At 41.9% G+C, this 14,180-nt stretch overlaps 1 protein-coding gene across 1 annotated transcript in view; it reads left to right on the top strand.

Annotated features, from left to right (window-relative positions):
- cntn2 (contactin 2) overlaps positions 1-14,180 on the top strand; it is a 79,989-nt gene that overhangs the window by 6,966 nt on the left and 58,843 nt on the right. Inside the window, exon 2 of the mRNA XM_047024585.1 lies at positions 13,698-13,870. Coding sequence (XP_046880541.1) covers positions 13,816-13,870 — 55 coding nt within the window. The 5' untranslated portion in view covers positions 13,698-13,815. The remainder of the gene's footprint in view (positions 1-13,697; positions 13,871-14,180) is intronic.

Below are 14,180 nucleotides of genomic sequence, written 5' to 3'. Positions count from 1 at the left end.
AGCCTTCATCATGCAGCAAGATAACGACCCAAAACACACTGCCAAAACAACAAAGGAGTTCATCAGGGGCAAGAAATGGAAGGTATTAGACTGGCCAAGTCAATCTCCAGACTTAAACCCTATAGAGCATGCATTTTACCTGCTTAAGAGGAGACTGAAGGGAGGAACCCCACAAAACAAACAACAACTGAAAGAGGCTGCAGTGAAAGCCTGGGAAAGCATCAAAAAGGAAGAATGCAAAAGTTTGGTGACGTCAATGGGTCACAGACTTGCTGCAGTTATTGAAAGCAAAGGATTTGCAACTAAATATTAAGTCTTATTCACTTAAATATGTTTTAAGTATATCTGTTCCAATACTTTTGCTCACATGACAAATGGGTGGATTCAAACAAAATGTGATATTTTCTTAGTTGTGCATCAGATCCTGATGTAAATACCTGGAAATAAAAGCTGAAACGTTGATCTCTGGTCTCACGTTCATTATTTGATGTCAAGCCCAAATGTTTTCAGTCTACAGCAAAAATAAAGGAATTCGCCTCACTGTTCCAATACTTTTGGAGGGCACTGTATATACACTGTTCCAATCACTCTCTCATCTGTGCAGCTCACCTGAAATCATTTAAAAATAATGTAGGCTGCAGGCCAAGCAAAGACAGGCCTTCAGCTTTATCAACACAACACCCTAACCTCAAGACCACTGATTGTACGAACCCTAACCCTATCTATAAAGAGGCATTCACACCAACAGCAACGCTAAGTGATGATTTTACGCTAGCATTAAATGAAATCTCATGTTAAATGTTACCTTTCTGTTCCTCATTCATAATTGTCCTTCTCAACTTTTTTAAAAGGAAAGAAAAAGGTGCAGTGGTCTCTAAATTAATTTCCAGAGTTGTATAATGTAATATAATATATGTATCTATTAAAAAATCTACAATATAGTGGAACCTGCCTATTTCAAGGGTGGTGGTCTACCTGGTAGTATGCCCGAAGATTCTGTGTGGTCCTCCACTGTCCTGTCTATCATTGTATGAGCATTTTCCTTCACCTCCTCCCTCTGAAGCTTCAATATGCTTGTTCCGTTTGACATCTAAAGTCTAAACCAAAGTCTAAAATCAAAGAGTTTGATATATAAACCATAGCTGCCTTGGCCAAGTAGTGGGCTCTATTCTTCAGACAAATCACTGGTCTGATAATTGCTTGCTTGTTGGACAGCCATAGCACTTATCTTCAACTCACTTCAATCCCACCTCAATGACAGTATCTCAAAGCTGCAGTTTGTCCTTGTCTAGGTCTGTGTGTGTGTGTGTGTGTGAGAGAGAGAGAGATAGTACACAGATAGACACCGAGGGTAGACAGTAGGGGTGCAACAATTCAACAAGCCCACGGTTTGGTTTGTTTTGCGGTTTATGGGTCACGGTTTTGGTTCGGTTTGTTTAGCAAATTACGGGGAAGAAAAAAACATTACCATCAGTGTTCTCTCTGTATTTTCTCTGCATGAATAACATTGTCTTAGCATCCAGAGATTTGATTAATCAACTTGATTTCTTAAGCAAATGTTACTCAGGCTATTTAAAGCAAACATAAATGTTCTTCATACTCCGGTTTTTCCTTCCATTAACCTTTAGACGCGTGAGTTATAAATATTTCCGACGTTCCCCTCAGCGTAAGTTATTTTTCTGAGAACGGTAGCTAGCTAGCTTTAGTTAGCTTCCGGGCTAAGTTAGCTAGCATAATACCCGTAGCAATGCTACTACCATGCTAGTGTTACTTGTTAGCCTTCTCATTAGAACATTTTTAATCCATACTAAAGCGTTTGTGGCATAGTTTTTGTCCATCGGAAAATATTAAATTGGAATGTTCGAAATCGCATAGATGCGACATTACGCTGTGAGACCCGCATTTGAACGATCACATATGTGCAACGCTACTCCTTAATTGCATAAATAACTTTCAAACTCTAACAAAATGATAAAATAACATAAAATAACAGATAATCTGAACACTTAGCTCTTTTAGTACTCTCCAGGAAAGGGTACGGGAAAGGGGAAGGACAAAGGGTGTTAGGTTGTGTTTCTCGTAGATCCGAAAAACCGCGGCTTACATGTAAAAACCGAACCATGGTGTTGAACAATTGATTTTTTTCCTGTTCGGTTTTGCACCCCTAGTAGACAGAGAAAGAAAACTAAGGTAGACAGAGAGCGAGCTAGGACAAAGAATGAGAGCTTTATGACTGTGACAGAGTCAGTTTTTGAGGTGTCTAGGCTTGAGCTTAGCAGGATATAACCAGAGCCCGTCTACGGAGAGTCTGACCACTCCCTGTTAAACCCCATGTACCGAATTTGGCTACAGTTCCACCAGAGTTCCACTGGGGGTGATCGCAAACAAGTGCAAAATGAATGGGAGTCTATGGAGTAAACGGCTATATTTGTCTTTTTCGTCTGATTGTCGTTGAGAAGTCTCAGATTTGATTGTAGTTTTTTGCATGTTCAACATGAATTATAAGTCGAAAGTTGAAAGAACGAGTACTTATGTCCTTTCGATTTCTTACAGATTGAGTCGTTTTTGCCCATAACATGCTAGCATTCTGCTAATGAATGCTGATTGGTTAGTGAAGGACTGATTACGACCAGAGATCCCGCTTGAAAGCATCCGAAGCGGAACCAGAATGTCAGAGCATTAATAACATTAGCAACAACATTAGCAAACCAAAACTCTTTCTAGCATGTGTATTTTCAGAGAGAGCCTAAACTGTCAGCTGTGTTATCGATGCCTCGAAAGAAAAAAGGAAGTGACCAGAGCTTGCCGTAAAGCAGTATCTCTGGTCGTACGATGTGTATGACGTCATTGACATTTTTTAAGTCTTAAGACAAAAAGGCGACTTTAAAAAAATCTACCATCCAGCAGTGTGTATTTTTTTGGCTCCCCTTTCGAATTCAACCTTCAAATTCCTGGACAAAAAATTCATACACCTCCATTCATTCTGCACTCGCCCGTTAGCACCCTCATATGGAACTATAGTGGAACTGCAACCAGTTCAGAACCCGGAAGTTTCCCGAGATGGGCAGTTCTCCCCATATTAGACATTCTCAGATACAACATAGCTCTTGGGTTTGATCTACATGTAAAGATGGACAACATGACCGCTCCCCGAAATTGAAGTCAAAACATCTCGATCGCTCCCTGGTGACTGGCTGCAGTATAGGTCATAAGATAAGTCACGCCCCCTGTTATCGGATAAGCCAAACTAAAAATGTGCACGTCTAAAACAAATCCCCAATAATAGTTTCTGTCATTTGAGGTGGTTCTTATCACACAATCGCACATTTGTACGGATCAGTTTGTATTTAATTAGTAATGTGACTATATCAAAAAGGAGTAAGACGTCATGAAGTGACTACTTCACTTCAGTCCGCGGAGGTACCTGCGGATTGTGTGTTGCATTGCTAACTACCAGTTGATAACATATTGAATGTATGTGATAACCATAGACTGTGATTCTAATTTAGCTAAAGCATAACCTATTAGCTAAAGATAGATGATTTGGCTGTTCACCAAGTTGTGACAGTTAGCCTATGTTTACATTTACATTTATTCATTTATCAGACGCTGTTATCCAAAGCGACTTCCAAGAGAGAGCTTTACAAAGTGCATAGGTCACTGATAATGGTGGGGAGTTGATTCCACCACTGGGGGGCCAGGCAGGAGAAGAGCTTATGTTTAAATTAAATCATAGTAAAATTACGCTACTTACTTTTTTAGAAATATAGTATGTTAAGATGTGTGTCTATACCTTATTTTAACAAGTCTTCTGTTGTGAAAGAAAATTCTAGCTGGACTGTGTAGATTTGAATAGTTGAAGATGGCGTTTCAATACAATTTATTTAGATTATACAATTACGTAAGATTAAACAAAGTACTTTGTGATCAGTCATTACGAAGGGTGCGCTAGTCACAAATCGTTCGCAGGAGTGATAGAGAACTATCACACATGCACTGCCTTATATCAACTTTAGATCAAATGGCATTCTATAAGGTCAATCAATCAATGTAGCAAACTCTGTGATTGGCTAACTCAACTCAGTGACAATTTGAAACAATACATTTCCATACCAATTGTCTCACAGTTCTTTGATGTGGCATCTCTTTCCAGGGCAGTAGATAATAAAGCCCTGGGAGTTGGCCAGCCAAATGGTCAACTGTCCTTTGTGTCCGGGGACGAGGGCCTGAGGGACATAAATCATGGGTTTCTTATCTAAAACCCTGCTGGCCACTGGAAATGTCAGTGAGTTGTCCAACTTTGAAATTGCTGTCTGCACACTTGACGCTGTCTGATTCATTTATTATTTTGAGACTATAAATGTCCTGAAGTTTGTACTGTATATCTGTGCAAGCTGTGCTGGAGAAACAGTATTTCTAAATGTTAAATGGTGCTGCAGATTTATCCATGTACCTTTGCAGAAATTGTTTTGACTTTTGGAATACATTCAACAATGTTTATTATAGGCCATCATCCAACAGTGGATCACAATCACCCTACAAAATGATGCCATGGTGTTAGATCGGTGGACTATGGCCCTGCTACACTCCAAAGTAAAGTGCTTACATGCTTCACCTTGCATTGGATTTATAATCACTAGAGGCTAGCGAAATAGCATCATAGATGGACAATGCTAATCCATTAACGAGAGACTTGGGAGGGAGTGCTGTCCAAGTGGTGGTAATATGGAGAGAAAAGGAGATTCACATATTTAAAAGGCAGAGGTAGTTTAAGATGCTATACAGTACAGTTGACTGTTATGTTTGTTGGTTCAGTAGATGAGCCTGACATAACCATCTTCCACAGCCTCAACAAGCTGGTTCTGGTTGATGATTATTGCAGTGTTACCTGTCATCTACAACTAAGAAACAACAGCACAGTGGGAGTATGAGGACGGAAGACAGCCCAGAGAAGGACACTCAAAGAAAGGGGATCTTTTTCACTGTCTGTAGTTCTGAAGTTTTGGTGTAGAGCAGGCATTCTTACAATTGTGTCATTGAAATGTCCTGAACTTCTGTCACCCCTTAAGAAGTGCAGATGCCATAGCCTTGGGTCAGCTGTAACTCATATCCCATCCACTGGCCTTCTGTGGAGCCCTGTTGTTCCTGAGTGGCGGAAAAGAAGCACTCCAGTCAGGGTGGGAGGTTTAATGGATAAAGGTCAGAGGTCAGGGGTCGCAGCATTTCACATTGATGATAAATGCACACAGACATCCTCACACACACACAGACACACACTCATTCACGCACTCACGCACTTAGACAGACACACACACGACCATGTCTATAAAGGTTGTCCTCCAGTAGAGCGGTTATGTGGAAGCAAGATGTTGAGTTAAAGAAAAAAAAGAGACATAACGTGTATGTGTGTGCAAGAGAGAGTGAGACTATATTTACGTTATCATAGATTTGTTCCATTAACGTGCATCCATTCAATGTTCCCTAGGTGTGTTAGTGTATGTTTGAGTGTGTTTGTGTTTGAGAGTTTGCCAAAATGCATGTGTCCTTGTGTGATTCCCTGCTATAAAAGCAGAGTGCTCTTCAGTAAAGAGCTCACTGTTTAACTGGAGCAGAAGGGCTCTCATATCATCTCTGTTGTTTCCCATTGAACTGTAAACACACACACACTTTCATGTCCCTCCTGCACACTCTCTATATTTCTCGCTGTCTCTCTTTCTTTCTCTCCCTCTCTCTCTATTTTGCAGTTTCACACTGTATATAATGGGTCTTTCACTGCAGCCCAAGTGTACTCCACAGATGAAGTCACACAGTTGGTATCTACCATCCAAGCCCTCAGTCATCTTCCACATCACTGTTATTTACTCCAGAAGTCACACACTACAAGGGCATTGTAAATAGCAAATAGCAAAAAATACTTGTTTTTACAGTAAGATGCCACAGGGGATGTCGCTTTTATGATGGACACGGACTATAGTTATTGTTTGATTGGCACTTCTCCCATAAAACTTCCATGATTCTCTATCTGTTTGTGTGTTTGTGTGCATGTTTAGTTTTTGTATCTCAATTATCTTGAGAACCGGGCACTGTATGAAGTCTTTGTCTTACACAGGACCCAAAAACTTAGTACGTGAAATTGTTTTGATGAGCTATTCACAAAAAATACATTTCACCAATACGCTGCCTGAATCAGTTTTTAATTCAACAGATCACTTCACAGCAGGGGCGGTTCTACATGGGGGCCTACAGGGGCCAGGGCCCCTGTTAAAATTTCCCTGGCCCCCCCTGTGGCCCCCCTGAGCTGACTGTAAAGAAAAATAAGTTACAAAAAAAAGTCTAAATTAAAAACGTTTTTCTTCTTCTAGTAGTCATTGTGAATGAGGAAGGGACATTGCAGCCTTTTTTGCCCTAGTAAATACAAAAGTTAGAGAAGCATATCAAGGTATTGAGAGAGCTGAAGAGCTGGAAGAGTGAGAGCCAGAGCCGTTTGTATGATTTTAATGTAAAGCAAAATTTAAGTATTTAATGTTTAAATATCATTTGTTTGTTTTTAATGTGCCCCCCTGATTAAACACTGGCCCCCCCCCCCCTTGGCCCCCCCAGTAAAATTTGTTTAGAACCACCACTGCTTCACAGTATTATTAATAGTTTTACGCAACCGTCCTAACTAAAAGCAATACAATATAAAGTGGATAAACATGTTTGTTAATAATCCAAGTGGATGTGCAGTAATGTCTCTAATTGAACTGTGAAAATGCGTGCGCACAAACTCCATCTAAGTTAATACCAATTCACTTATCCAACATCTTAATCACCAGCTGCATCATGGGCAGGGAAATCAATGGCACTGCACTAGTTGGGCAAATTAAATGTTTTCTGACTGGAAATCTGTTGACTCTGTGAAGGTCAACAAACAGTTATGAGCAAACACAGGCATGAGAGAGAGAAGAAGTGAGAGAAGAGGAGAGCAAAGAACAGATGACACACACACAATCACAGATGAATGCAATACGTTTGGTAAGCTACACCCACAAACACACATGCACAGACACATTAGCATACATACCCCTGGTTTGCCCTGTCCTCAACATCAAGCTTTAAAGGCCCAATGAGACAAAGCTTACCATTGTGATATTGACATTTTGAAGACATGAATATCAGACCTTGCCCCTTAGCAGTCACTCAAGTACCCCATAGACACTGTTTTTGTTTGTGTCATTTGCACTACCTTTCCTATCACACCCACTAAAAAGCAAACCCATGTCAAACTCAATAATGGGTACCACACTTGAAAGGTTTGGTCTAAATCAATCTCTAACAGAGAAAGAAAAAGCTTGTTATTCCCTTTCTTGCCAAGTTCAAACTGAGTCAATCCTGGAAGTAGCCCTCTCTCCCCTCTGAGCACGGCTTACTGGAAGAAGTTTGAGTATCTTTCCTTTGTTTTTACCTTGATGTGTGTCACTGTGTAGAAGGGTTTATGAACAGAATAGTTCGGATAACCACCATGACTATCTCCATGTCTACAATCTCAGATAGTGCTAGTTAGGCTTAGGGTTATCACAAGCTAGCAAGCTCAATGTACCTTAAGCATCAAGCTCACTGGTAAAAAAAATAAAATACAAATAATACATGAGTTTTTTAATGTAAAGTTTGTTAATAATAAAGGTCCAGAGTTTTATGCTGTGCTTTCTGAAGGGTATATTTAGAATAATGGATAAAGGATAGAATCCCCAGGTGAAGACAGCCACCCCTTTTAAAACCTGAATGTTTGCTCTGAATGCAAAATGATCTCTCACTTCGTCTGTTTTTAAAGGTCAAGACTATGAACAGCCTTTTTCTCACTCTCGTCTTTTCTGAAGGTCATCTTGGCATAACCGCCCTTCATGGAAGTTTTGGATACCTTACCTTGTTTTGGCCATCCATCAATCCATCCACACACAAACACACACACACACATACACACACTCACACACAGATACACAAACAGGCACACAAAAATCCAATTTACACATGCACATGCAGACACACAGACTAGCAACATTCAGAAGTCTGGACTTCAGTGTCTTTCATAGATGGCTGGACCGTAGCGGCTCAAAGAGGTTTGGACCGTGGTGTCTCCTAGACGTCTGAACCTCAGTGTTTGTCATAGACACCTGGGGCCTCATGTATAAACGTTGCGTACGCACAATAAGATAGCGTACCCTGGTTTTCACGCACACCTTGTGATGTATAAAGATTTACTTGACGTGAGAATGTGCGGGCCGTCACGGAAAGTTTTGAGCAGACTTGAGAATGTGTGGACCGTCCGCAAAGTATTGTCTGGCTCTGTAACATGGCGAACTCTAACTAAAAAGTGCCGAACTCACCAAACATTACAAAATGAAGTTTCCACTACTACGTTTATGACGTTGACTATTCAAAAAACATAAAAATAAAAGTCTTATCATTAATGTGGATGATCACATCAATATGCCAAAACCCAAAACGGGAAATGCTATAGTCTTCTGTTTAATCCACCACTACTTTATAACTTCTGTTAAACTTGAGGGTGTCAAACGAACGAATCACTTAGGAAATGCATGTTACGCTAACCCTAGAGCTGCCATGCTGTTACGATGCGCCACCACTCGTTTCTTCATTTAAAGTTTTACATCGGACCATTTCTTCTTAATTTCTGCCATGGTCCGGTTCTCTGAACCCATAGAATTTATGGCCCTATAATAATAATAATTTTATTTGTAATGCACTTTACATTTAGCTAAATCTCAAAGTGCTACAGGTTAAAAAGAAGAAAGGGCGCCAATAGTGACAGTTTTCCACTCCGCCGTCTTTCTTTGGTCGCTAATACCTGATGACAGGCTGCCAAACAGGAGACATTAGGTACGTTCGACTTCATGCAGCGCCGGCGTCGCCTGCAGCCCGGCTGATTTGAAGCAGCCAATGTCATTCTCAGCTTCAAGTCGGACAAATAAATGACTTCAGGAGCACATTTATAGTCCATCTGCATATTCATTTATGGGAGGAGGCAAGGCGGGGTCAGTGGCTCGTTCACGTGCGGTCAATCTCACGATGATTGTGATTTATAAAGGAAAGGTGCGCAGGACTAGCCTGGCTGCCAGCCCAACTTCTCCCCGCCCCCAAAAAATTTGGTCGGGAAGTTGGGTCTGGAGGGTCTCGTATTGTAGCCTGGCTGCCAGCCCAACTTCTCCCCGCCCAAAAAAAAATTTGTTCGGGAAGTTGGGTCTGGAGGGTCTCGTATTGGGGACCAACTACAGAAAACCAGAATCTGGGCGAACCAATTAAATTGCCGGGCGGGCTTTATAGGATGATGGACAGATGATCAACAGTAACGTAATCACCCACGTCACAAAAGAGCGTTTAAGTTGAATTCGTTTTGAACAAACATGGCTACTGCTGGAGATCTGGGATGTTATGATTCTGCCATCGAGTCTGTTTTAGAAGACATCAACAGCGCATTAATTTTGAAAGAGAAACAGAGAGACGCAATCAAGGCATTTGTCAATGGAAAATATGTTTTTGCCGTCCTTCCTACGGGATTCGGTAAAAGTTTAATTTATCAGCTGGCCCCGATGGAGTTGTAATCCTAAACGGAGAACTTGTTCGTATATGCATTGCCCTTTATTGTTTCGCTCAAAAAGGTTAACCGTGTGAACAACTACTCTCCCTACCGTTAAATTAATTTTACAACACCGGCAAAAATCGTTTGTATTCATTCTTCAAGCATACTTCAAGTCTGCTTGTAGTTTAGTTCTGTTGACAACAACTATGCGGTGCTTAACATACGTCACATACTCTGTTGCTCTGATTGGTTGTAGATCTATCCAATTGAGCGAAGAGGCATTTGTTTTCCAGGCTCGTTTGAAACACGCCCTGTAGTCAAAGCCCAACGGAGAGTTCTCAGACTCATATTCTGACTAGAATTATGAGTATGACAACGTCAGGCTAGAATTATGAGTATGACAACGTCAGGTTAGCGCAGGACCTGGCGTACAACCGGTTTTATACATGTGAACATTTCTGTGCGTAGGTACTTTTCGAGTTTTGGCCGTACCCCATCTTCTAGTATAAAAGCTGCGCAATCCTTAATACATGAGGCCCCTGGAATGTAGTCACTCCTCCTCCCTATGAAGGGTGTGGATGAAGCCTGCAGATGAGGCAGAAGATACTCAGCCATTCATTAATGCACACATGGCTGAACTTTGGCTCCTACACCAACTCTATTGTACTGCCGTGAAGACATTATTAGAATAGCCATATTTATTTGGTTTTGGTGTGGCTTCCACAATATGATTATTACTTCCAAGCTTTTCTTTCCTCTAGTCTTTAACTTTATAGTCGTATATGATCAATGGATGTGTAGTGGGCACTGAGTGTGTGTGCAAGTGTTTTTTGTTTAAACTGGTCAAATGCTTTAATTTTCAGCTGCTGTCCCGGTTCCTGACCTGTAAATAATGCATGGCTAGTTTTAGACTGTGTGGGTTTATGTGTGTGTGTGTTGCCTCACACTTGGCCAGGCCCCCGTGTCTGTCTGTACCAGGACTAGACTCATAGAGCATGACACACAGATGGCTTTGCCAACTGTGATGGCATCACCCAGCGTAACGCTTTATGAACCGACAGAGGTGAACTGAGGATTGCCTCTTAAGGGAGATTGTTGCATCAAGTACCTCTCTCAGTTTGTTTTAAAGGTCTTGAACATGATAGTATTGACTCTGCAAAGCAAAACTCTGTAATAAAGAAGGTGAGTAGAGGAGTTTTAGACAGTGTTAAGTCTCTGAGCAGCATACCTCCCTGCTTGTCAAACAAAACTGGTAACAACAACATAAGCTGGTGGGTGTGTGTGTGTGTGCAGATGTGTGTGGGTTTGTGTATGTGTTCAAGTGTGGGCGTGTGTATGCAAATTTGTGTTCGTGTAAGTGTTAAGTTGTGTTTGTGTGAGTGTGTGTGTTTAGGTGTTTGTGTGCAGGTGTGTCTTTTGTTATTCCAGTCATGGTGGTGTTCTTCCTTTTTCCTTCTCCAAGCTCTGTCTTCAAACGTCTCGATCATTGAATAAACAGAGGTGTGTGTGCTTGTGACTGTTTGTGTTTATGTATGTCTGCCACATGTATCTGTGTGTCTGTGAACAATAGAAAAAGATTCAGCTGGATGTTAATGTTTGGTGTGTGTGTGTGAATGTTTCCCCGTCTTCTGTTTGATGTACACACAAAGAATAGTCGGGCTGCCTCCCGCCCTCATCAACAGAGCAGATTAGGAGATGTCATTCTAATGCTGCGAGTGGCAAACTGTTCAGTTGGATACACACACACTCTCACATAGGTGTGTGTGTGCGTGTGGTTGTATGTGTGTTTCGGCCATCCTACTTCTGAGGGTCTCCTGCTGGTCAGGGTGTTAGCTGCTCAAAAATGTCATAGAAATATGAAGAGGATATGCAATTCCTCTGACACACACATACAAATAACCATACACACACATGCACGCACGCACACACAGGCACGCACACACATGCATACATGCACACACACAAGCACCAACATATATACGACTAAACACCCATACTTGTGGGCACTCACCACCTCCTCTTTCTGTGTGAGTGTGTGTGGGCCTGTAGGGAGTTAGGGTCCCATCGGCAGATGTCTGGGCAGTCCTAAAAGCACCATGGCCTCGGGCGCTGCTTTCCTCCATAATGGAGCGCGATGGCTGTGAGGTGTGTGTGTCTCAGAGCGTGTGTGTCTGTGTGTGTGTGTCTGTGTGTGTCTCTCTATGTGTCTGTGTGTCTCAGTGTGTGTGTCTTTGTGTGTGTGTGTCTCGTGTATGTGTGTGTGTGTTTTTGTGGCAATGGCAGTGAAAGCTGGAGATATGGATTTAGGGATGAGTTGGTGGACAAGGAAAGAGGGTTTTGAAGAACATCATTTTCTGCCTTGGTGTAAAACTACCCTCCAAAGATCTAAATGAGGAGGGGGAGGGGGAGGGGATTTTCATCCAATAATCAAACCCCTTCTTATCCACTTGACCACAGGGTCCACTCACACACATACACACACCCGGCAGGATTTATTTTGCCTTGATTTAAACCCACTCATCTGCACTGCTGGAGGAGTGTGTTGATAAATGTGGATAGATAAATGAGGGCTTTGTAGTTATACTAACACACTCATACACACACTACACAGCTGTAGATTAATCGCTGTTTGTGGTTGTTGTGTGCATAAGTAGCAGTCTCAGTATAAAGGATGTATGTGTCAGTATTCTACAGTGTCCTATGGTTTTAAAATGTATTGGTTAAAATACATTTGTATGATTATTAATCTAATACCACATTATGGTCCAAGCAGGTTACACCTACTGAACATGATCAAAAGCAGTGAAGAGAGTGTTTGTAGAGAGCTTGCAGCAGCTCTCTGGTCAGCTGTATGACCAGAGAACAATAGGATATTGTCCTCTGTTCTGTTCCTCCATAGTCCATTAAACTGGAAGATGATTTGATGAGCTGATCTGTCTTCTCTTTCTCCTTCTCTCACTTTATTTGTTTTGCATGCTTTCAGCTCACTCAGTCTCTCCCCCTCCTCTAACTCTCCTTTTAATTGCTTTACTCTATCTCGACTTCTCTTTCCCTCTGTTGCACCACTTAATTCAGTTCAGAGGGTTTTCTCTCTATCTATTTCTCCCTCTGCTCCCGCTTCTCTCCTTCCACCCCCTTTTCTCTCTCCCCTTCTTTTCTCCCTGCTCTCTCTTTCAGCCCCATCTCTCTTCCTCTACACCATTCTCTCTCTCTTTCTCACTCCTCTCTTTCAACCTACTCTCTCTGTCCCACTACCCCTCTGGTATATATAACAGTGTAACAGAGGGAGGGGTATGTACCCCCAGTGTAACCCTCAGAGGATGGTATTTACCCCCAGTAGACCCAGAGGAAGGAGTATTTTTCTGTCTCCTCTTTCTACGTAGGACTCTCTCTCTCTTGCCATACAGAGATCCCGCAAATCTGCCCAAAGGAAGACCCTCATTTTGCCGGCTTTGCTTGTGTGATCTTTACAAACAAGGCCAGTATAATGCTGGTGTGATTTTAGATACTGTAGCATTCCAGCATTCTAGAATCAGAGCTCTGACGTCAGCGTTGTTGCTGGTAGTCCTGCCATTCCGGCTCTCCTTTTACACAGGCGATGCTTTTGCTCTGTGACTACCTTTTCTGGTACAACAATGACCCCCCATTCCGTGTTTGTACCTTTTACACAAAACTGCGAGGCGGCATTAAGGCGCAAAATTCCCTGTGTGAAAGAATCTTGTGTCTCTCACTCTGCTCTCCCCCCTTCTCCAATCCCCTCGCAATTTCTCCCCTCTTTCTCTCTCTCTATTTCTTTCTCTCCATCAGCATCGCAACATGATTTAGGGATTCTATTGAAAAAGCCAATTGAAGCTGTATGTATGCACACACAATCATGAAATGAGGGAAGACTTCCAACAATACTGTTAACTCCACATGAATAGAAGTTGCAGTGGATGTTAGCAGTTAAAGAAGATAGTTTGTACTTGATTAAAGTTTGAGTTGAGGAATGGATACAGTATATAAATACTTTATGTCAAAAAACAACCACATACAATGACATACAATAGTTGGTGTTAAATAATAGAAAGAGAATAGGAAAGGTTTGTCTCTAACATGTTATTCTGTTTGGGTTCCACAGCCCTTTTTTGTGTCTGACCTCTGAAGGGGTTCTGATCCAGTCTCATCCAGTTCTAAAGTGGTTCTTATCCAGCTTGATCCGGTTCTGAAGTGGTTCGGATCCAGTTCTGGTTCTGAAGATGGGTCTGCTGTGCTTACTGGTCCTCAGTTCTGCCGCTCTCAGCTATGCTGTTGGTGAGTTATTTATTTCTTATACACACACATACACACACACACATATACAATGTGGCAAGCCACCAGAGAGACACAGGGTTGAGATGCACACAATTCAAACCCTTACTTCTTTAGGCATTGCTCCCTGCCTCACACCTTTCTCTGTCTCTGACCCCCGTCAGCTCAGCTTTAGTGGACCAGTCTACTGATTGGCAAATTAGTCGCAGCCATGCGGGCTGCTGTTAAATAAAAACTGTCCCTGGTACTGATAGGGCTAACCCTGGTGCTGGGAGGGCTAACCCTAATCCTCACTCTGGGGCTACCACAGTAC

The sequence above is a fragment of the Hypomesus transpacificus genome, chromosome 9, assembly GCF_021917145.1.
Source record: "Hypomesus transpacificus isolate Combined female chromosome 9, fHypTra1, whole genome shotgun sequence".
Classification (NCBI taxonomy): domain Eukaryota; kingdom Metazoa; phylum Chordata; class Actinopteri; order Osmeriformes; family Osmeridae; genus Hypomesus; species Hypomesus transpacificus.
Note: the sequence above shows the minus strand (reverse complement) of the source record. Positions and strands in the feature narration are given on the sequence as shown.